Source organism: Fistularia commersonii, chromosome 16 (genome assembly GCF_037954325.1).
Source record: "Fistularia commersonii isolate RoL2024-O1a breed Wild chromosome 16, RoL_Fcom_v1.0, whole genome shotgun sequence".
NCBI classification, from domain to species: Eukaryota; Metazoa; Chordata; class Actinopteri; order Syngnathiformes; family Fistulariidae; genus Fistularia; species Fistularia commersonii.
In genome coordinates this window covers 11,525,499-11,549,733 of record NC_141299.1, presented here as the reverse complement: position 1 = coordinate 11,549,733, position 24,235 = coordinate 11,525,499, and the positions used below count along the sequence as shown (strand labels likewise).

Sequence of the window (24,235 nt, the reverse complement as noted above, 5' to 3'; positions counted from 1 at the left end):
CCATCGTCGTCCGTCCACTGCACACAGAGCCATGTGAGCTTAGACTAATACAAACAGACAAACAGACAAACACACACACACATATACGCATCCTCACAGCCTCATTCAGCAGAGTTGATGAAAGAGCCTGTGGCTGTTTGGAGAATGGGTGATGAGGAGAGAGGAGGGAGACGAGGAGGGCGGAGAGAGACGATGGCTGTTTGAGAGGGGCTATGGAGAGCGTGGGTGACTGACTGACACACAGACAACAAAAGACCAGCGCTGCCCCAAAGTTCAAAAGAGCCCTTTCAACCGAGCATCCACACAAACACACATGCATACATTCAGAGACACGGTGGGATTGAGTCATCCCCCAACCACATGCAGAGCTGGGTTTTCACACCTCAGTTGTCCTCCTCACTTCTGTAGTAACATTTGGTATAGAGTAATAGCAATGGTAGATACGTGACCTGGACTAATAATATAGATGTTTGGATCAGGCTCATTATTACGGTCTCAGCTTTTCCCCAGTTAGCTCAAATATATATATTTTTTTATTTTTTATTAATTTTAAAGTTTACACTGTATAGTATTACTATACTTGCATGAAAATGTTACTTATACTACATGCATACGCTGCACTTGCCAGTTGATGATTTGGGATGATTTTACTACTTAGGATCGAAATTCATAAAATAATTTACTAGAGTGCTTTCAACATCATAATTGTGTTTTGAAAATTAAAAGTGATAGGAAAAAAGCAAATAATATGTTACAAAAATGGAATAGGTAATAGGAAATGTTTTTGTTTGTTTGGAAATGAACTCAATCGATATTATATTCGATTGTGGGACTTCTAGGCTTTCCCAGGCTGGAGTTATATTTATTTAAGGATTCGGTCAGTGGTGAAGGCTCATACACAACAAGGAGAAGAGTGGCGCCACACCGACAGACTACGTTTCAAGCTTTGGGCCTCTAAGGACACACTTTATGTCTCGTAGGATAGGAGTGCCTGTGCCGAAGCCAAATTCTGCAGCAACACTGCAGTGGTAACCGTGCCCCTGAGAGTTTGTCTCTTAGTGACATGGTTGTTATTGAAAGGGAGAGGAAAGAATTCCTAGGAAAAAGCACAAAAGCCCATGAAGTAAGTAAAGCATAAGTAAAGCATTACAAATGTGATCGTGGGAAAAAAAAAAACTCAAAACAGTCACTGAGAAAGTAACTTTAAAGGAAGAAGGAATTCCCCATCTTTCCATCTCTTTTGGAATCCTACTTTATCTATTACTACATATAGCCGTATCTTTTTATAGATTCACACAGATCTGTTTTAATCTATATCCTAAATCAAACACTGTGGCTGAGCAAGTACCTGAATCAGGATTATGAAGGCCTGACACAATGCAAGATGAATACAGAAGGACAGACTTTAAACCAGTGGAGTTTTTTTTTAGCGAAAAACGTTTTATTGGCGGCGACACTTTCACCGAGCAGAATTTACATAATTACTGCACTTATCACACTATTACGGGGAAAAGTGAGCGGTACCCTTCTCACAGCGAGAACAGTTGTCAAGGCAACTGAGGCAAGGGTTCAATGGGCGTATGTCACCGGCCTTCAGAGACGACCGAAAAGGAAAAGAGGGGTGTCTGCAGCTGAGGTGATGTCAGCATGCTGCGCTGACGGAAACTCATTTAGTGTGTTCGTTGCTGGGAACAGTGCATTCAGGTAAGCCTTTTTACAGACAGAAATATACCTAACAGGGATGTTTCTGCTTCTGAGAAATGCACGTGTCCTACATCATGAAGCATGTGAACTTCGGTCCAGTTGTGGAGAACTATCTGTTTGTCTTTACATGCTCTGCTGGCCATTCGACTGACCACTGTCTACATTACATTTAATGAGTCGATATTCTTTCTGTTTCCAGAGGTAAACGAAGGGCATGAATCCCTATCTTTACTACTCTTCTTCTTAAATGTTTTGCTTGCTGTTCTCTAAACGTTAATTTCCTTTTGGTAATGGGAATATTTGTAAAGATCAGAGGGTTGTCTCTGTCATAATTAAAGCATATGTTAATGTGTTTACTACAGTGTCAGTAACACTAACAGGTAGGCCAAAAACTTTCCCAATAAGAATTCAGAGGCCAAATAAAGCAACCTCTTATTTTCTCTATAGAAAAGTGTTGCGAGGATTTGCAGCTCTAAAGACAGAACTGTTACAAACACAACAGGACAACAGTTATCCTGATTGTTACAGAAGGGACTGCATGGTCACGGTTTACAATGTCAAGAATCTGCCAAATATTCATATTTCACCTGCATTGTAGTGACACACATCACTAAGGGTTGAGCAAAATCACTTTGAATTATTTGAAGAGAAAAAAAAAAAATTGACAAGATATCCTGCATTAACTGCCAGACATCTATCACCACCCTCAGGCTTCAACATCACATGTAACAAGCAATCAGTTTTCAAACTCGATAATTTCACAAACGTAAATCCTAGAGCCTTGCGTATACCTTTTGTTGCTTGGGTCACGTCACACTCATCCAATGAAAAACTGGGAACACGAAACAGGAACAGACAGAGTGATAAAGGGACGGATACAGATTACTACATAGACAGGATTCTCAGTAGCATCAACAGATTGGCAAATTTCTCTGCAGAACACTTATGCTGTCCGTCACTTTGCCAAGGCCACTAACACACTGAGGGATGGCAGTATCCAGGCAACCAGACACCTAGCCTCAGCAGTCTATAGCTAACCCCCGTCAGCCAATAGCGAGCATCAACTCCCACCTCATCCAATCGTGGCTGATGTCAAGCACATGATATTCAGAAAGAAGCTTTGAGCGCTGTGAACCAGCATGTTGCGCAGTGAATTGTCTGCGCACAAACTGAGCCTCAGAGGGTAAAACTCACCCGAGAGCGATCGATAGCACAGAGTCACCAGGCATACCTAAAGACAATGAGATGTGCACCTTATGGTTTGAACACAGCTCCAATGTCAACTCCAGAGATCTCTTTTTTTTATTTTCTCTGTCCTTGGGGCAGCCATACCATAGTCCTTCCCATTATCTCTGCTGCAACAAACAGATGTGCTGATACTGAAACTTAAAGTGCATCCTTTTGCTTTAATATCCAAAGACCTATTTGTACTCACACTCCTACATAATCATCCCAAAGGCTTTATGTGAAAAAGGTGCACAACAATTAACATGTATTATATTGTCAAAACATGTAATATTATACACACAACAAGGTTTTTGGAATATATCCATTTTGTTCAAGCGGAACTTTATAGCTTACAATGAGAGATATCAGTGTTTAACAGTGAGAGTTGCTAAAGTTCTGAGAAAAGTTGCACATAGTAAAAAGTGTATTCACGTTGTATTTTTTTGGCTAGCTTGCTCTCTGTCACACACATACGTGTACACACACACACACACACACACACACACACACATATATACACACATAGAAACTCACACGCACAAACACACAAAGCATTGTGTGCACTTACAAGGAGCACACAGGCATTCACATGGCACACGTACACTAGTGGAGTATAAACAAACACACACACATACATACATGTGCACACATGCACACAGACACAATCGCCCCCATAGACATACATAAATTTGGACAGAGCAATCTGTTAGCCTAAGTGTGACTGACAACTCCAGTGATATCTGGTTCACACAAAGTGTTTGATCCTCCAGGTAGAGTGGAAGCCAATCCTACAGGGATTTCTATCTGTTCGTTCTCATTCCCACTCTCTGTGATCACTTGTAAAGAGGAACATTAATACAAAGCTTTTCAGTGGTTGCATTAAAACTGTGCTACTCTCTGCATTCTGTCATATAAAATCTTTTGCAGGTTTTTCCGATCTGGCTTTTACAATTCTGCTTCAGTACGGCCGCTTAATGACGGATGGACAGGATATGTTCAAAGATAACAAATAACATTTCCTAAAATTCAAACAAGCATACAACACTATAAAGCACGATGGAATTGTAGAAATGCAATATTTACTCGATTAAGACATGTCCTATTTTTGTGAATTTGCATGTAAACCACATTAATCACCTTGAGCCTGGTAAAGTAACAGTATGGCAGAAACTGGGATACTGGTATGTATGGGATATGAATAGCAAACTTTCTCTACGTTCAGATAAATTTAAGCTACACAACAGGGACACTAAATGTCCACATAAATTCATTTAGCTATTCCTTTTTGATGAAAAGTCCTGCTGACAAGTTGAGCTTCCTTTCTTAATGCTCAGGTCACACTTAAGTGCGTCTGGGAGTGCAAAATGAAATGGTACCTTGACAAAGTCTGCACAAATAAACAGTATCTTAGGCAAATGACTTTTCGCTTAGGGGGCATGCTGTTAAATACATTACACTATTCATACTATAATCATTATCTGGCATTTGGGCATTCATGGTAATAAAATGCATTAAATAACAATATGGTGCAAACAGTGAGCAACAGTGTATATTTTCTTTAATAGGATTATGAATTATGTGAAACTGAATTTTTATTGAAAGGTAAAGTACAAGTCTGAATTACATGAAATTAAAATAGAAACACATCAATTTGGAGTATGTGATAAGACATTCCGAGTCAACATTCTTAAAATTTCTATGTGACCGTACAGGCATTTTTTAGACGGACGCAACACCGCATTTCAAGGAATCAAAGGTTTATGTGACAGATAACCGTGAAATAGGATTAATTATATGCTATTGTTGTTCAAGAAAAATACCTTACAGGGTGACCTTGACAGGGATTTTATAAAATAATTGTTTTCTCATAAACATTCTCTCATCCATTCCCGAAGCATCACATAACATTATCTCTCCCGGCAATCAGTGTGTGTGTGTGTGTGTGTGTGTGTGTGTGTGTGTGTGTGTGTGTGTGTGCGCTGTATAAAAGGTCTGCTCCGCTTTCCACTTTATGTGGAGCTCAGAGCCATTAGGATTGGGTTGGGCACATCAGTTGGGTTACACACAGTAAACTGTATATATAACTGTACCTTAGATGCACCTGCAGGAGCTACTGTGAGGTGCACGTTTGTGTGCGGGTTACCGACTGTACACACGTGTCTCTAAGGTTTACAGATAGAAGCCGCCGGTATCATAAAAGCAAGATAAGTGCTGTGTCAATAGTCCAAGCTTGGGCCATTAATCTAGGCAGAATAAGAGGCCAGGCTCCTCTACTGTAACCACAGAAGATGCTGTGAGGATAGACTGCGAGGTGCAAGAAATTCAGTGTCCATTAACCTACAGGGTGGCCCTGCCATTAACAGAGAGGGTCAGAGAGGTAATCTCATTGCCTGCACACTGACAGCATAGGTATTGCCATACCTTGAAATACATCATCACCCGTGAGTACGTCACCTTAGACATGTTGCCGTATATCACTGAAAAGACTAGTGTTGTGAGCTTGCATACAATTTCTACACGGCAACAACAGGTACTTAGGTGTGAGTGATGCTGGTGGTGTACAAAATGAACATCAAGATAATCACACACTTTAATATTCAAACGTCATGTTTTCATCCGGATACATGCTGAATATTAAACATAGGGGTATATTTGGATGTTAGATGCACAATTTACAATGCACTTTTTGTAGAGTTGGTAAATATATAATGTATTTTTGAAGAGTGAATCTTAATTTAGGCCCCAGCTTTGAGAGAAGCTCTCTGATTTCAATGTGAATCCCACTACATATCCAATTACAGTTAACAGACCATAAATTATGTTTGTTTTGGAACATGTCTTAGCTTAACGTGGGTAAAACAAGGTGTGTATACTCGTTCTGTGTATGTGTGTGAGTGTGTGTGCATGCGTGTGTGTATTCTCTCGCGCGCGTGAGAATAGAAACACGTTTAGATGTCTCTCTAGGCCCCCACAACATTCTTATAACGGCAGCTGCAGCTGCTCGATAAGGGTGCACAAAAAGCTTCATTTTGAGGACAACATGAAAAACATGGTGAGAGACACACAAACACCATATTTTCTGTAGTACGGGAGATATTTGTGAGCTAGCAGATTAGCAGACATGAAAAAGGACATTTCAGTCAAAGGAGGTGAACCAGTAACTCAGGAGACACCTCAGCATTTCAAACGGAAATATTGCAGATTGCAACTGTGGTCTGTTCGAGCTATCGCTAAGAGTTAAAAATGTTTCGATTCCATACAATGATAGGTGACTGGAGAAAAGTGAAAACTGATCAAAAGTAAAACGTCACTTTTTCAGAGGAAAAGAAAATGTCTAATGGAATAGACAAATCAAGAGACAAAAAAATTAGGTTGTTGCTTTAGAAGGTAAAATTGGGAAATTTCTGTGAGACAGGATTGATGCAGGAGTGATTGTAGCACACCCTAACAACTACAATACAAACAAAGAATACATTTACATAGAAATTAAAAGATTATTGGTTATAAAAAAAAAACATAATTTAACACATATATTTTTGTACACAAGTGGATTCATCTCACAATGGCAATGTTACAGGTAGTACTTGTACTGTAGGTTAGAAACGATATGTCTTAAGTTTTCTATTCATCTAATTAATCCTAATAATGGCCTTATATCAAATAGGAGAGAGTAAAAATTCAATCATTCATTCAAAATCTATACCACTTATCCTGCAGTCAATGTTGCGGGGGAGCTGAAGCCTAACCCAGCTGTCACTGGGCAAGAGGTGGAGTACACCCTGGGCTGGCCACCAGTCAATCACAGGCTCCCACATTAAACCAGTCACTTCCTTATACACACATCTGGGCAATTTAGGGTCTCCAATTAACCAACTGAATGTTTTTGGGCTGTGGGAGGAATCAAAGATATGCAAACTCCACACAGAAAGGCCCCCTGGCGGGAAAGATCCAAGGACTTCTTTGCTGTGAGTCGCCACAGCAATCACGGGCAGCGCGACAGCACAAGTACAGTGTCATGAGAAAGTACACAGAAAAAGTGAGTGGTTTTATAGGGGCAATGGCTGAAAGGTGATACGAGTACTGGAATTTTGCAGGCCCACCTTTCTGCCGGAGTGCACTTTCCCAACCCGTAAATGGAATACTGTATTCTGATTTATGAATGGGCTGTCATACTGCCTATAGTACCTTCACCATTCAGGCAGGGGAGGAAGAATCCAATACACGGCATTATTAGATTAGAAGCAATTTCCTGAGTCTATCTGATTAGGAGCGTACTGACCTTGTGGTGCTTGAAAATAATGTTATTATCAACATTTAAATGAACATGTGCCGGAAGTGTCCAGGTTGTTTACACCCGTGTCTACGTTGAAATACAAACAGTAACAACAATGCAACAGAAATCGACTTGAAATCAACAGAAGAGTTCGGGCTCATAGTGAGTATTTTCCTTTTTTGACTGAAGGTCAAAAAATTCTGATGTAACTGTGTAATTGATTTGATCAAAAAATATTCACCGTCCAGCTGGGAGATGACATTTTGTCTGTCATTCAAATTCATCTAGCGATCGAAGATGATCGTGGATCCTGTTGAAATAAACAATACTTTGGAATTCATAATAAATATTAGCACCCACGGAGCCCTGTTCGCTTTATGGATGTTCCATCATTTATGGTAAAACGATGATATTGTACTCTCAGAAGTGCCTGAAAGTGTCCTCTCTGCTTAAACATCTGTACAACCCTTTAAAGAGGTTATCCATCAATATAAGAATCACCTCTCATGCTGATCACTCCAGAGACTGAAATTATCAATGAAGGTACTCTCCCATAGCTGGTGCTTGGCAACCCTTCAATCGGGAGTTCTATAATTTCTGCTGTGGCATCTTTGCCAGAGGTATTTCTTAAATATGCATTATTAGTTGCCAAGACTTTTATCAAACAGATTCCAAGCCTATTAAGATATATTTTAAGTGTGATTCAGATGGCTTTCAAAAAGAAACTGTGCTAATAACATTGGATTAAACAAGTAATGCATGGGTACACACCTCATTTTAAAACTGACACGTACATGGACAAATGGATGAGGGAAGGAACATTTAGGACATAAAAGATTCTGGGTGAGAATTATCTAACCTTGATTATTACATATATTATTTTGTTTGATTAATTTTTTATACAATATATGGTATATATACTCAATACTTTTAATCTGAATAAAACACAAGTTTTGGCTCTACTGTTGTATTTGTAAATATTTCAACATAAAGGCTAGAAAAAAAAATTAACCTCTGACTAACCTCAACAACCAATAAAAGCTAACTCATTTGGGCTTTATTACATTGAATAGTTAATAAAAGAAAATGGGGGCAGGTACAGGTGATGCTACTTTGACTCTACATTCACAATAGAAAAAGGTTGTGCAATTTAAGATGACATAACACACTGTATGGCTGATGAAAGAATAACATTCACCAAATATTCACTACAAACACCAAGTTATATAACACATGAAAATATTATGTTTGTGTAAAATGAATCTTTGTATTGTTTATATGCCCTCCAAAATGCTATTAATATGCAACATGCACTGCATATGCAAAGGCACTGGTCTAAAAATGTTAAGATGTTGCATTAATATATAGTACATGAACGGAATATAATATAAAGCATTATCCAGGAGCACACATCCACAGATACAGTAGATTCCATTAGGACTATGAATTTTCTGTAACACTGCCAACATGAAATCAGTTAATTTGCATTTTTTGCTTGTGTTCTGCAGAGGTATCAGCAGGCTTTAAAAAACACAGCTCTCAGTTGACCGTGTTCCACGGTGGTTGATTGTGTTTTGGTCCCAAATACCATGAGAGAAAAACAAGTCTCAAGTGATTCTGGTCTCTCTCTATGGTGCCATGGTAACTGTGATGGAAGAAGTTCAGCTCAGCGTTGAAAGGCCGCAGAGAGGTACACAAACTAAATCCAGCAGCCGGCCCAAGTGGTTTCTACACTATATTTCCCATAATATTAATAAACAATCCCTAAAAGGGATTTATAATAATCACTAACATTTTTGCAACTTCATTTGCTGGCTGTATTAAAAATAAATGACTTGGGGATAGACAATTTTTCCACTAATTCACTGCACATATCACTTGTCTTTGCTAAAACCAGTACAAGAAATGTACAATAATCCTCTTAGAAATGGTTGCTATTCTTGTCAGGGGAACGGTTTTCTACTCAATTGAGCTGCATACTAATAGCTTTATTATGAGGCCTAATTATCAGATGGCACTTGTCAAGAAGAAGCCGTGCAGTTTGCCCTGAGGGTGAAATGCAAAACAGAGGCAAACTGTTGTTTCGGCTGAAAGCCATTAAGGAGACTCTCTCCATTATACAGTTGTTAAGAAAGCAAAAGGTCATTTTTTAACAGTGCAATCATGATATAATGTCACCAGGCAAATTTCTTAAAAATATATATGTATTTTGATGTGTATACACATATATATACATATGTTTGATGTGTATACACACACACGCACACACACATATACACACACATACACGCATATTTATATATCTTCTCCTTTCGTCTTTTCCATTAATATATATATATACATGCATACATACATATATATAAACAGAGTATATATATTTTTTCAATAATCCTTTGACCATATTTGCTGTGATGCCATCACCTCTGAATAACAAAATGCATGAATGCATTTGTCGCATGTTACGGGGAAAATGAAATATGTATATTCTCTGAGGCCTGCACAACATGGTTAAGGGGAAATATTAAGAATGAAATGAGGAGGTGTCTAGACTTGATGCCTCGTGGACTTTCCAATTGCTTTTAAAATAAAATAAAATAAAATAAAATAAAATAAAATAAAATAAAATAAAATAAAATAAAATACTACTCATTCAGTTGCTTTTGGCAGCCTCTGGCTTTTACTCCCAGGGAAATACTGAGCATCAGGAAAAGGAGGGAGATGTACCATATTTCCAATCTCACACACTGTTAATAATTCAGCATTTAATATAAAAACAGACAGGCTATCCAGGAGGGAATAATGACTGAATTATTGATACTGGTCTCTCATCTACTCTTTGGATTAATAGACAATATATTGTAAATAACAGGGGTAGAAAAATCATATTTGGAAGGATACAATTTGAATTCAAAGATCCTCTAAATGCATGTATTGAGGCAATTTGGACATCATTTACTTAATACTTTAATGTTGTCCGAAGTGATATTTGCAGAAGATTTCAAAATCTACACTTTCGTCAGTGAACGTGAAAATAAGGATTTAGCAATAAACTGCCAAAGGATGATATTCAAATGTGTAGCAAATAAGAGAGCTTGCGCCAGGCACTCGTGTCTTTTCTGCCTGCAGCTTTTTACTTTTGCACATAATTTGTGCGACTTCTCGTAAGGTTTGGGGAAAGAGGCTCCCCAAGGCTTTGGCTTCCCGCTCTCCAATTACCACCAATGTCACCTCTCCTTTTCTTTTAAGCATCCTCACTCATTCTATCTGTCATTGGCAGCTTTGACAATCCCTCACTGCCCCTTACTGCCAGTCTTTGTCTTTCTAGGAGCATGCCTGTTATCTTGTTCACGCTAAAACCATCATGAAATATCAGAGACCACATAAATGCACATGCACACACAGCAGCATGCACACACGCACACACATACTTATATATATTTTGTCCCAATAACCCAGAAACCAAGAACATCCTATCATTAACATTGACGTTGAACCCCATGGACTGAAATGAAACTCGCAGCTCAGAGAGAAAGTTTTCTAGAAAACGCGGTTCTGGAATATATCATTTTGCTTCCTTGGGAAATGCTGAGGCCTGAAATTTAAAAATCTGTCCAGAGTTGATACAGAGATGTAGAGACGAGGAAAGATGCTGGTTTGGTATCTGTGTAATAGCTATATTTTCACCTCATTTTCCTCTGAGCCAATGGGAACCCATTTTTGGCTGCCCCACCAGAGTGAGGATGCAGCACATATGCGCAGTGAAGGACATTGTGTCTTGTACAATGCCCTCACTCACTTCCACGTGATACAAATCCATTAAGTTACAGCTACGGTAAGGCAACAATAAAAAAACTGCAGACAAATGAATGACAAATACATTATTAGATTTGTCAGAAACGACAGCTCCTCGATCACAGAGGCAAGGAAAATAAAAAAGAATAAACATATGGTGCTGCCATCACCTATAGCTTTCACACACACCCACACCTTCTGTAGCACACAGCTCCTTATGTGACTGTGTGTGTGTGTGTGTGTGTGTGTGTGTGTGTGTGTGTGCGTGTGCATGCTTGCGTGTGTTTTCAGCAACCTCTCCACAGTCGACTGGATGCAAGGGTAGCTCTATGAGGAGATAAAATCATCAAATCACAGGAATAGAGACAAGGTCACACGTCCTTACTCTTCCCTTTATTCATCCATCAACCTCTGCCTGCCAAACATTTTGATGCTTTTTAACGCTTACAATACCACACTGTGTTTTTGTATTTGTTCCATAATCTTGATTGGATTTTTTTCAGCTTTGGAAATTTTGGTCTGGAATATGAATCTGAGACTCTGATGTTCTTCTGCTCATTGCTTCTGCTCAAAATATTCCATCTTGATGTCGTTGTTTCTGTCACCTTCCTGTTTGCCTTTTAGATGAACCGTCCGGTGTCCTCTTCTATTAAAGTGAACCTTTTATCTGCAAGATCATGCTTGAACATCACCTTTCCTTGCATTTTAGTCACCTTATGCCCGACACATTTAGAAATTAAACTCATTCAATTTAAGTAGAAACAACATCCATAAATTCAAACTGTTGTGGAAAATTTTTGATTAGAAAGAGAAAATAAAGGCCTCTAAAAGGATGAAAGGGAAGGTCCTAAAAATGAGATGGATGCAATCCAGGTCAAAGAGCGCCTTGTTGCAGTTGCTTTCCAGAAAACACATTTTGGTGCATTGGGCCTTGCATTATGTTCCATTAAGAGAAAATAAAGTACTATGAATAAATGTGAATTTTACAAATGAAATGTTAGTGTGACACGCTAAACTGTACGAGACTGTATGAGTGCAGCTTTTCTGGATTTATAACTCTCTTAGAGGACTAAAAAGTCATTGAGGGTGGCCTCACAAGGCGATAAAAATGCCATGCAGTCACAAAGCCATCCTGATCCGCTGGTGAGAAGCTACAGCTGTTGAGAGGGGCTTCTCATCACTGACTGAAGCACATAAGTAAGGTTACAATTACACTTCGAAAGCCTTGCTAAGGCTAAATGAATGCAACAAACTCCAGAGTCCTCAGCAGCTGATTCCTGATCAAAAGAGGCGGATCTCTTTGCATTCACATGCCATCCATGCTGGGGATTGTACACATCACTGCTAGTGATTTATTTACAAGATCTCCAGTTGTACATCTGGCAGACAACCATATTAAATGATTTATGATTTCTGTCTATTTAACCTTTACGGGACTGTATTTTGATTTGAGCAACGGCTCCATGTCTGAGAAAAGTATACAGCGTACATCTCGAGCATTAGGATTGCCTTCTGTTTATCCTTGGAGACAGATACCCCCGGCCCAGTCGGACCACGCAAAAGCATGTAAAAGAGCATTCATGATTCACCGCGGAGGCGAGAACAGGTGTGCCCACATATGTTAATGTTCCCATTCATACAGAGGTAGAGAGGAACAATAATGACAAGCTGCTGCTCCAGGATGTTCCGAGCAAAACAAACCTGTCTCCCACTCTTGCTTGATCCGCTTCTTTGCAAGAACAAACAAGTGTATCTTTTATCCAGCCTGCACTGCAGCACCCATCAACCTGGCTCTTTCTTTACCCTTTCCCCAGCACTTCAAATTACTTTCCCCTTATGCCAGCGCTGCTTTTGCCGGGGGGGAAACCTTATCTTTCCAGACTCCAGTCAAATACCCCAAAATCTAAAAATATCAACCACGCTGGAGCCACATTCTCAACTGAACTCTTCACCTTTTCCACACAACATATCAGTTGCTGTTCACAGTCTTCTCTAGATCTGCCCATAGCTTTCCTTCTCCTTTCCCTCCACTCCTCTTTTTGCATCTCCTCCACTTCATTCAAGCAGTATCTAATTCACTGATGAATAATGGATGGATGGATGGTTGGATGGATATTCGACTTCATCTATCAAGGTTCTCTTTCCGTCTGTTTCCCTTGTAGGATGACTGCAGTGCTAATGCAGGGCAACATGCATTGGATATGAGCCCAGGGACCTCCAGCTCAGTCTGTGTGTCTTTATGCTGCCTGGCGGATCTTTGCCTCTGTTCCTCTATTGGTCTATCTCTTTCTGTTTCGAACGGTCACTGAGGATCTGATTCTACCCTTTTAGTAATGTTCTTCGGATCCTCCGGCTTCCTTCCACAGTCCAAAAACATGCGGTAGGTTTATCGGAAACCTCTGACCCCACCGATACCTAACTGCATGATAGGTGGAACAGACAATGAATGAATTAATTGAGGATTTCATATCATTCTTCTTCTTCGTCTCCAATTACGTACCATCCCCTTGCTGCTTATTCTTCGATGCGATTAGTTCCTGACCTTGGGAGAGAAATCCATGGCTTGCACTGACCCTGACCCCTCTCCTTCTATAATACCCTCAGAAGTCCCATCACAACACTAGCTGCATCAAAAAAGCAAATCCTTCCTTTTCCACAGATTGTTAGACCGCCTATAAATCTAAACACTTCGGTCGGGTCGGATCAATTCGCAAAGGATTACTAAATTAACTAATTAACTAAATCTGCATATGAAAATTTCCTGTTTTAAGGGAAATGAAATGTATTCTTATTCATGGTTCCAGTGCAGTTTGATAAATTCAACTCTTTCAGTGTGCATATTTTAGTCGCTTTCCATGTTTCTCAGTCTCCTTTTGGTGTTGGACACTAGAAGTGACAAAACACAAGACAATCCAAAAATTAGCAGCGTCGAGTGAGCAGGAACAAGAGCTTTTCAAATAATCCATCAATAATACAGGCGGGTGAGTGACCCGGACTACCATGCTGCTGTCCTGCAGACGCCTCCTGCCTTCTACCTGTCTGTCTGCCTGTCCATCTGTCTGTCTCCCATTCTCGTGTCTGGGAAGCCATTAACTCCACACTTAAATCACGAATCATTTTGCATGACGGAAAAAAATATCTGGAACAAAGGCGAGATATTCAAATAAACCACATCACTTGAAGAGTGAAAGGACTTGCGACAGTATTTTGAAAGAAAGCAAAAATCAAACACTCAATCAATGCTTCACAGCAAGAAAAAGGATAGAAATAAGAATTCTCTTCCATGCAGGGGGCAAGAGCAGCCTCTGAGGGGACCAACAACACTAACAGCTGGTGTTCTACCATATACGAGAGGAGAATAACAATCAGCGCTGTATTACTAGAAGCTTTCAACTAACCTCATATTATGTTTAGAAAAGACAGCAGACAAAATGGTGGCCAGCAAGCAATATGAATAACAATATAAAACTGTTGGATAACTGCTGGTCAGAAGACTCAGGCGCGGAGGTGAAGACAGATAATAATTATAATTTTTTTTTTAAAAGGGGGTGGCTGAGTTTTAACATGGCCTCATCTGTGAGTTAAATACTCAATTCTGTTCTCAAGTTGTCAATAAAGAAAAAAAAAAAAAAATATATATATATATATATATATATATAATATGAAGAATAATATGTATATATATATATATATACATACGCGTTGATAATGTTTTAATAGTGACCATTTGTTATGGCTTATGTTTTAACAAAATCACAAACTGGTGGCAGAGGCAAAAAGATCTTACCACCTGGGCTGTTAACTCACATTCTTCTATTACTCATTCAAAGAATATATTGAGACAAGGCAAGATACAATAAAAGATAAAAAATCTTCCATTACTCCCACTAACGGAAAATTGCATAAATTAACTAGAATAAAGCTATTAAGAAAAGCTATAAACTTTTGGTAAATAACATTACATTTAGTTAATAAATCTGTAGAGCAGTTTATTGCCACACACCAACTCTTTGACACCCTTATTGATTTGACTGCATAAAGTATGAAAAGCCCTAAAGGAATAATGCTGACAGCCTGGCCACAGAGGGGGAAAGAAAATAAGGTGGACATTTTACAAGAGAAGGAGCCCTGCTTTATAAGACGGAATAAAAAAACAACATTCACAATACTTTTCTTCGGCTGGATTCATTCTTCTCTGACATCCAAGACCTTTTCATTCAGAGGAATTTCATTCTCTGACTCCCAGAGCCAAGTCCATAATGTGGCATGCAATTTTTTCCCTCGGACTTTATACAGGTGTGTGTTTTGTGTGTGTGTGTGTGTGTGTGTGTGTGTGTGTGTGTGTATGAAAGAGAGAGAGAGAGAAATAGAGATAATACACGGGAGTTCCATCCTCACTCCCTGCAGGATTCCACAGTCCTGCACAGATAGCATCACAGTAATAGACTGGCTATTTGGAGTAACACAATCAGTGAATGAATGAATGAATCAGACAGTGATTTACAAGGGATAAGAAAATGCTTCACAACAGACATGTATAGCACGGGCATGTACACGCAACATAACACACGGACAATAAAATTCCTATTAAAGCTGGCTCAATTATCCAGAGTCGTTGTTCTAATTGAATTGGCTTGTGGCATAACTAATTGTAATGGTTGGAAAACGGAGGGGCGGGGGGTAGATTCAGCCAGCTGTTATTCTTCGCTTTCCATTGGCTCCAGACCGTATAGCGTTTTAATGATATTGATACATGAACAACTGATGAGACGGAGGGTGGAGGAACGGATGTAAGGAATGTAACGAGGGGTGAAGGGTCATGTGCGTTGGCAGAGCAGTAATAATGTGAATGTCTTTTTGCAACAGGCTCTCTTAATAACTACACATCCATCTGGCCAGAACTGACAGACAGTGACTACGAATCCTGTTCGCACAGATGCTTTCTACCACAGATAACAGATTCAACTCAAAGATCATACCATATTGCATATCTTTTTGCTGTTGTGGTTCGTCAAAGGGACTCATGCCGAAATCACTAAAATCATCAAAAACATGACACATTTAAAACCTCAGAATAAAATCACTAAAATCATCAAAAACATGACACATTTAAAACCTCAGAAAAAATCTTTTTCGATTTTTTTTTTTTTTTTTTTTTTTTTTTTTTTTTTTGTGACGATAGATCCAGCAGCAGGATCTGTCATCACATACTGGGCACTGACAGAGTCTTTGATGCAATGTCTGTTCAGAGAGAGCTGAATGGGTGAGTGAGTCATTTTAACCCACTAAACTGGCTCCCTGAAGCGAAGGAACCTTGCTATAATAGATATAGTTTTTTGAAAAGAAAGTCCTGAGGGATCCTTTGTCCATCACGGAAGTTGCGGAATTGAAGTAATGATCAATGTTTAAATCATGGTGGTATATCAATTGATTGTCCCTCAATTATAGTGTATGCATCTGTGATTTTAAAAGGCAAATGCTAACATTTTTATTGATTACTGTGGCTTATTTGATTTTCTAAACTTGTATTTTGATTTTTGATGGTCACGCATCTTTCCTTCTTCCCGCCAAAGCAATGTTTCAGAACTGTTCACTCCAGATTTACAATTAGTCTGGTTTTAATAAGGAAACAGGAAAAATACTGCATTGAACTTCAACTGTATTTTATAGTCCACACTAATCTTGTTTTTCTTAAGAACAGTCAACAAAACATCATCCATAGCAGAATGTGTGTTCACAAGGGCCAATAACATCTCTTAAAAGCTGATTTAATAAAATTTTCCCAGGACTTCCAATAATAACAACAGACCTATCTTGAAACAATCTTCTCTCCCACACACTAAATGTCACTGGGGACATTTTCCTGTCCCATCCTTTCAGTAAATTGAAAACACAACCATTTGTGTGGAGAATATTCATACCAATATCTGATGAAAGACACGGCGCAATATTGTCCTGATTAACTGATCCTGTCCCCAATTGTAATACTTCATGCGAAAAGCGAAAAGAGGCAGAGTACTGACCCATGAGCAGAGCTCAGACCTGAGACAAGAGGATGATTTATCATGTACATTGTGCTCTTTCATAATATAACAACTGCTGGGAGGCTCATGTTTTAACAGATTGAGACGTTTATGACAAGTATTACTCTGTCTCACACTATTTAAGAACCATATGAAATTGCAGACATATATAGACTCCGTCAAACTCATGAGCCAACAACCATTTGTATACATATGATGATCACATCTGCATCAAGCTGCAGTCAGTGCAAACTCAACTAAAATTTGAAATAGATCTCTGAGCCCGAGGCTGACTCACACTCAGACAGGGACTGTGTTACATCTCCATTGCGCGCAGATTGAACCGCACTGTACTGCCCTCGGCTGGAACTGAGCAATGAGAGTGGGTAATCTTCAAGGGACGTGTTGCGAAATGCACGAAAAAATGTGTACCACACACAAATGGCCCAATACAAATAAGTTCATCACATCATAACAAATACACCATGCATGATAGATGTTGGCTTTTTGTAGTGAACTGCAAATCAGAATTACAACATATCTGCAGTCTGAAACCATAGAAAGTTGTTTACTCCTACAAACAGGTATCTAAAATTAAAACAAATGGTTTGCATTCTTTTCCTTGTCACATGACCTTCATGGTCCAATGCCAAGGATTAATAATAACCAGCCGCCTTTCTTATCTTTGCCGTTGAGCAGAATATCTCAGCACTGCAAGATATTAAAGTCCAGCTCCGCTATGACAAGTTTACTACCAGGTCAAGAGATGTGACTTGAGTTCCACAGCTTCTGGACACTATCAGGTCCAGACAAGCATAATTTCAACCTTGAATAAGCACCGCCTCACAACTTGTTTCTCTTCAAAAGTTCGAGTTATGACTTCACGTACAGTATATGTTAAAAAGAAATCATAAGATAGACAGTAATGATTTATTCATTGGCCTAAGTCTGGGAGCAGGCGGAGTGAGTGGCAGCATACTAGCAATGATTGCTACCTATTTTTAGCAGATGAAGTGTGGTTATTCTGGGGATGCCCAAACAGGCTTAGAGGGGGCACCGGGTACATATGAGTGTATCTGCAGAAGTTTGTGTGAGTGATTGTGTATGTGTGTGTGGGCTTGGGTTTTGTCCAAAGGCTTTTCTTACCCTCTATAGATGGTGCTTGGTCCTGGGCAGCGTACAGCATGTCTTTGAATGCCTGATGATGAAATAAACAAATTAGAGATAGACAGATCGACTGGTCTATTGTTTTGCTCGGATCTACAGACCCATGACTGACGACACACTGGTTCATACAAGAGCATTGATCTTGTAAAGATGGTAGATATAAAGCGGGTCAATAGAACCAAATTCATTAACACCATGCTAGTAAAGAATAACCTATGTGACTTAAACCATTACATTCCTGTGACAAATATATTGCGGTCTGTCTATGAAGAACTTTATGGTAGGTGAGCTTAAGTCCTCAGTATCTGCTTTATTATAAAGGTGGCTTTATAAGACACAGATTTATTCAAACAATATATATGACACAAGTGAACCAGTTAAAAATGTATTTGTAATCCACAAACCAGTATAAGTAGGAGGTGTGGGTGTGTGTGGCATCAGCAAAATAAAAATAATACTTTTGGAACTCGAGGTTGTTGACCTGTATGAGTAGCAACAAATAGAATGGATGGATATGCTGAATATCACAGAAGTCACATTTAAATAATCAAATTGTCTTGTGAATTTTTTTATTGGTAACCATAAATCAAAATAATAAAACAGTTGTACACAGTGTTTTGTATTCTTATCAGTCGAATTGTGATTAAGTCATTGGGTTCCTGCTGACAGAAACCCTGTTTCAAAGTGGTAAAAGTTAATCTCGAAAATCTTCAAAACATCATCAATAACAGTAAAGTTTGCCAAAAATTACAATAATTGATATCATGATTATCATTCCAGCACAATATATCATTTTACCATTTATACTGCAATGCGTTCAATGTGCAATGGTCACACAATCTATGACAAGTAAAATAAATAATTTCAATCAAGAAATAAAACTTGCAAGGTCTTACTTTTCAATGGTTATAACCTAGAAGAAAACTTTGACAAATGTTACTTATTTTAATTACATTTGAAGGTTCTTGACTCTACAGAATTGGATCGTTTCCCAATGAGCTAGGGTGTAGGTTTGACCTTTATTCATTCATCAAACAACCAAACGCGAGTTGCACTGCAACTCGAAAAAAAGCTGCTTTTTATAGATGTATATTAAAGAGTCACGGCATGAAAATGACAGTGGATTGTGAAACAGACCTAAACAACATTGTGCAACATAATGATTTTTAATTGTCTATTTGACTCTCAAAACGTATAATGCAGAAAAAAATTGGATTTTTTTTTTTTTAATACATCTTCCTGTTCTACTGGTGAAAGCAACAATATTAGTACCATTCTTATTCTAAACCCACAAAATAATCAGAACAATTGTTATATACTTTGTTTCCATGAAAGTGAACGTCTCTTTGGCATTGCATGCTTTTCACAATATGGAAAAAATTCAATAAATGGGATCATTTATAAAACATATTATGAACATAATGATGCAGCACGGGGCTTCAGCATATTGGAGATTACACAATGACTTCTATGGCCATTGTGGAAAAAAAACTGAGTAAGACAAACGATGTTTGAAGCGCTTAAATGACTGAGGAGAGATTAGGCCAAACGGTCATTTCACAGGTGTTCATTTCATCATCTGTGAATAGTAACTCATCAGTGACATCCTTTCAAATTAAAACAGCGAATTTTGGAACCTGAGATATTGATGCTGGCAAACTAATATGCACAGCCATGAGGGGGAAGAGAGGGATAACCGGCACTGTTTGAATTGGATTTTTCTTTCTCTGCATCAAGACTGATCTTTCAGATAATGAAAACGGTCAGATAATTGCATGACAGCTCATCTAAACCTATCAGGGGTAATCAGAGAAAAGACTATAACTCGATCCTACCTCATCAAGCGATGTATTTTTTTTAATAAACTGTAGCATCAAACAAGAAAAAAGTCTGCCTTTTTAAATTTCAATCATGTTTTCATTTATTCACTCTATATCCTGCACAGAGGGTTAGGTGGTACTCAATCTATGATGTTTTATTATGTAATCATGTCACATGAACACATCTCAAATTAGATTCTATACAATTTTGCATTTCAAATGTCTTATATTAGCAGACTAAAAATAATTTAAAAAATTACTGATAACAACCTTTACAAAATTTCCCAATTGTATCCCTAGATCATATTCAGTCATTCCTTGTCAGGCGTTCTCCCTGAACCTGCCGCTATTTTAATGTGACAGGCAATGGAGTGGTATGAGTAATCATGTGTGTGGGTGGAAACCACTCGGAACATAAACGGACGTGCATTAGTATTAGCATGGATTGTTGCTACTTAAGTTTACATGCAAAATGAGAACCCACAGTGGGACTCTAATGCTAGAGATAAATACTTTGTATCAGTAACACTGGCTCTTTGCCATACCTGATATAAATCACTGCCCCCCTCCCAGACTAAAAAGTAGAAAATTGACATTCAGATTCATGAGGGGAGGGGGGTTAATTAAGATGGAAGTATTGCCATGGTGATGGTAGCGATAGGAAAGGGGGGTTGGGCGGTTCTTTGGGGAATTGGGGTAAATCTACAGGCTTGCCAGTGTCAGTGTTGAAACCTGTAGACAATGGGTAAAGCAAATCTAATGGGGCCATCAGTTTGCATGAGTGTGCATTAAAATTAAGATAATACATACACGGATCCAAACATGTTAGGTCGAAGCACACTCAGCACATAGTACGGTCAGTTGAATACCCTCATTGGAATTACATCCCATAATTGCTGCAGCCTGCTGAGTGGACACTAGCTAAGATATCTGAGAGTTACATAAACAGACTGTTGGTGTAACCTGCTTGAGAGTGCTATCCCTGTGCTTATGAAACATCAGCCAATGTGCATTATGAGTCTGGGGAGATCCCTGCCTCTGACAGAAAGCCACTGAAGAATCACTTGATTCCCTAGTTGAGTGCCTGAGTGGATCCCTCTGTAGAAATAAGAGCAGAGAGAAGATGTGTGGAGGGAAGGATGGAGGGAGAGGAGGAGGGGAGCAAAGGGCAGGTCTGGTCGGGGACCAGATGTCCTCTCAGTGGGGGAGGCATGATGAGGTGAGGATGGAAGGAGGCAGGGATGTATGGAGGGGGGAGGCTCAGGAGTAGTCTCGCCATGCCTGTTGTGCACATATTGTTCATATTGCACTACATGCTGATAAATCACACTGGTGATGTACAGATTGTGCGCTGTAAATGATCTACATTTTAAGTGCAGTTTGCATTAATGCTGTCGGAGACAAAGCTGGTTCCTAAATCTAACACTTGGATTAATCAGTGCAAGACAACGTCTCCTCTTTGAGCAAACAATATTCAATCACTTGGATTAAAAAGGAACTTGCTTCCATCAAACTATCATCACTTCCCTACTTTGAATTGTAAATGTGGGTACGCATCCTCAGCTCTCCTCTTCTTCATGAGCGTTTAGACCGCAGAGGTAAAGTGGCCTTGTTCTCTCGCCCACAGACAGATACCTATAACTAGTGTTTTCTTACTATGTTTAATACACATTAATTCAACACCAGTGTGAATTTAGCTGTCCCTGGTGTTTGAGGATATTTTACACACTGAAATTCAAACAACTTTGCTTCTGTGTACTTTTTTGTTTCCAAACAACCTTCCGTTTAAGCACAATTACCTAAAAAGGACAACATATCTTCCACATATCTGCCTTCAATATTCCTGATCTTTAGCAGTAGCTTCCGGATTAAGTTGGATATGCATTTCTTTAATGCAAAACAGGTATTTAGCATAAAGGTTAAAACTAAAATCCCACTGGATAAAGCACACACCTAATTATCACTCGATCGCCATGTCAATGCCTCTGCGTACTGATGAGGTGCCTTGCAAACAGACGCCGGTAATTGCTGGGAAAAAAAAGCTTTGCCGCATCCTTCTTATCTGCATAGGGACAGTCTAACGAATCTGAGGAGAGAGGGCTGTCTCCTACACAATGGTGCGCTCGAAAATAAGGGAACAAAAACTGGACAGCAGGTTAATGAATCCCGTTTACACATAAAGTCAGCAGTTTTACTGTAAAGAAGTCAATTTGAGTCTGAGAAGCTGGACAAATTCTTAAGGCACATCAACGGCAACTGAAATGTGACATATTTCAATGCATGAATGATTGTAAAAATGACCTTTCTTGCTTGAGAAATGTTGTCATGCAGCAGGAAAATACTTTGTTAAAATTCAGAATATCGACACTGTGTGGGCTGCCATTGACCAATGCGATCCCACCCGAAGTACAAATTCATGCAGGTAGGGTATGTGACAGTGACAACCGTGTGAGATAACCGATTGTTTCCGTCCATTTCCAAGGGTTTACCATATAACATTTCCCGCAGAAACCCTGGTGACTGGCTCTGCTTGTGTTGCATAAAACAGCAACAAACAAGGGATCAAAACGTCAGGCAAGATGTCCTACTTATGCAGGTGTGAGAGCCATGTCTCGCTGTCCCTGCCACTCTTGAGGTAATGATGTTCACACACAACCCACATAAACCCAACTTTGTCACACAACCTATCACATTTTTAAAAATATATACTCTCAGAACAGGAAAGGGACCCTCCTCTTCTGAATAATTCAAGAAAAGCTCATTATACACACTAGTTTAATTGAGATACTTAAGATGTAAACTCACATGAATGTCATGAATCATAATAACGTATTAGTGACGGATCACAGTTGTGTTAATAAATTGTAACGGTGATAAATTGCAGTATTTAACAGTTCCATCAATCAACTGTTATTACCCAGAAATAAATCATTCCCATTATTTTTCTAGTAAGTTTGAGCGTTCACCGAAAAGCCAAAATGGCCAAAATGCTTCTGTGTCTAAACAAATTGGTAATAAGAGCAGCACTAAAAGCGGTTGACGGAGAAAATCCATCACGATCCATCTCAGGTCAGTGACTGCCGAGCTGACAACTGGAGGTGTAAAATGGCCGGTGTGGTCGTGCCTTGGCTTGCTGTGCACTATAGATATGCTCCAGAATTAGAAGTAGAAACTAATTCAAATAAAAAGCAATTAATGAGCACTTTATCCCAGGGAGTTCCTTATGTCTGTCATATTAATAAGTATTCCCCCGTCTTAATGGAACTGATGTTTTATTAAACAACGCCACTATATGATTTATGTCAAGATTGACCAAGAGATATTTCTGCTGTTGCAGGAACTGGCCAACTTAATAATTGGTCATGTTTCCAAAATAAAGCAAGTCCATTGAGCTTCGGTGGAGCCAAGGTTTGTAGGCTGCTGAGGAGAAGTCTTTGTTCATAATTCATAGAGCTAAATGGAACAGAGCAGCCTGTCCTGTCACTGCGCCACAGTGCTCTTAATGCACAGCTCGCAAGAAGTGGGGTGTGAAAATAAAATACTCCACAAGTACAATACACACCACAACAAAGAGCATGTGCGCAAACAATGACCTCTCTATGTCCATAGATATCAAGAAGTGGATTTCAGACAGAATACCCATCTAAATAAATGAATAAATGAAAAAATAAATCAGCATATGCATATATGAACAGAAGACCAGAGTGCAGAAATAATGTATCAATCAAAGGTCTATTGTTTAATTTGACTGATGCAATATTGAAGTGCATCACTTGCTTGGGCAAATTTCTTCGATCGCATCACGGACAATGAATAAATGAATGCACCATCTATCACTGGAATACAGACTTTTTCAATTCACCAAATGAACATTAAAAAATGATTTAAACAAAAATAACAGCAATGAAAAATCAGAAAGGGTGTTTTCTTTCAATTTGTATGAGATTTTTTCGTGTATGTCCAATGATAAAGACAATGAAGGTATTAATTATTTAGTTTTTTTTTGTTTTACAACAATGAATCATGTAAGTAGAGTTTCTAGTTGTTTTTATTTGGTTTGTTTGCTCTTTCGTTTATGGTTCTTGGAAAGAAGGGATCTTCGTTTAACTGATGTTTAATAAAGGAATGTTGTAAATCAAAAAACATTCACAGGCACTGAATGGTCCCTGTGGCTCCGACACCCGCAGTCAATTTTCCCTCCAACAACTGGGCTTCCCCCCAATCTTTAC

At 38.9% G+C, this 24,235-nt stretch overlaps 1 protein-coding gene across 1 annotated transcript in view; it reads right to left on the bottom strand.

Annotated features, from left to right (window-relative positions):
* xpr1a (xenotropic and polytropic retrovirus receptor 1a) overlaps positions 1-24,235 on the bottom strand; it is a 61,489-nt gene that overhangs the window by 36,005 nt on the left and 1,249 nt on the right. The window contains exon 2 of the mRNA XM_086161201.1: positions 18,166-18,217. Coding sequence (XP_086017327.1) covers positions 18,166-18,217 — 52 coding nt within the window. The remainder of the gene's footprint in view (positions 1-18,165; positions 18,218-24,235) is intronic.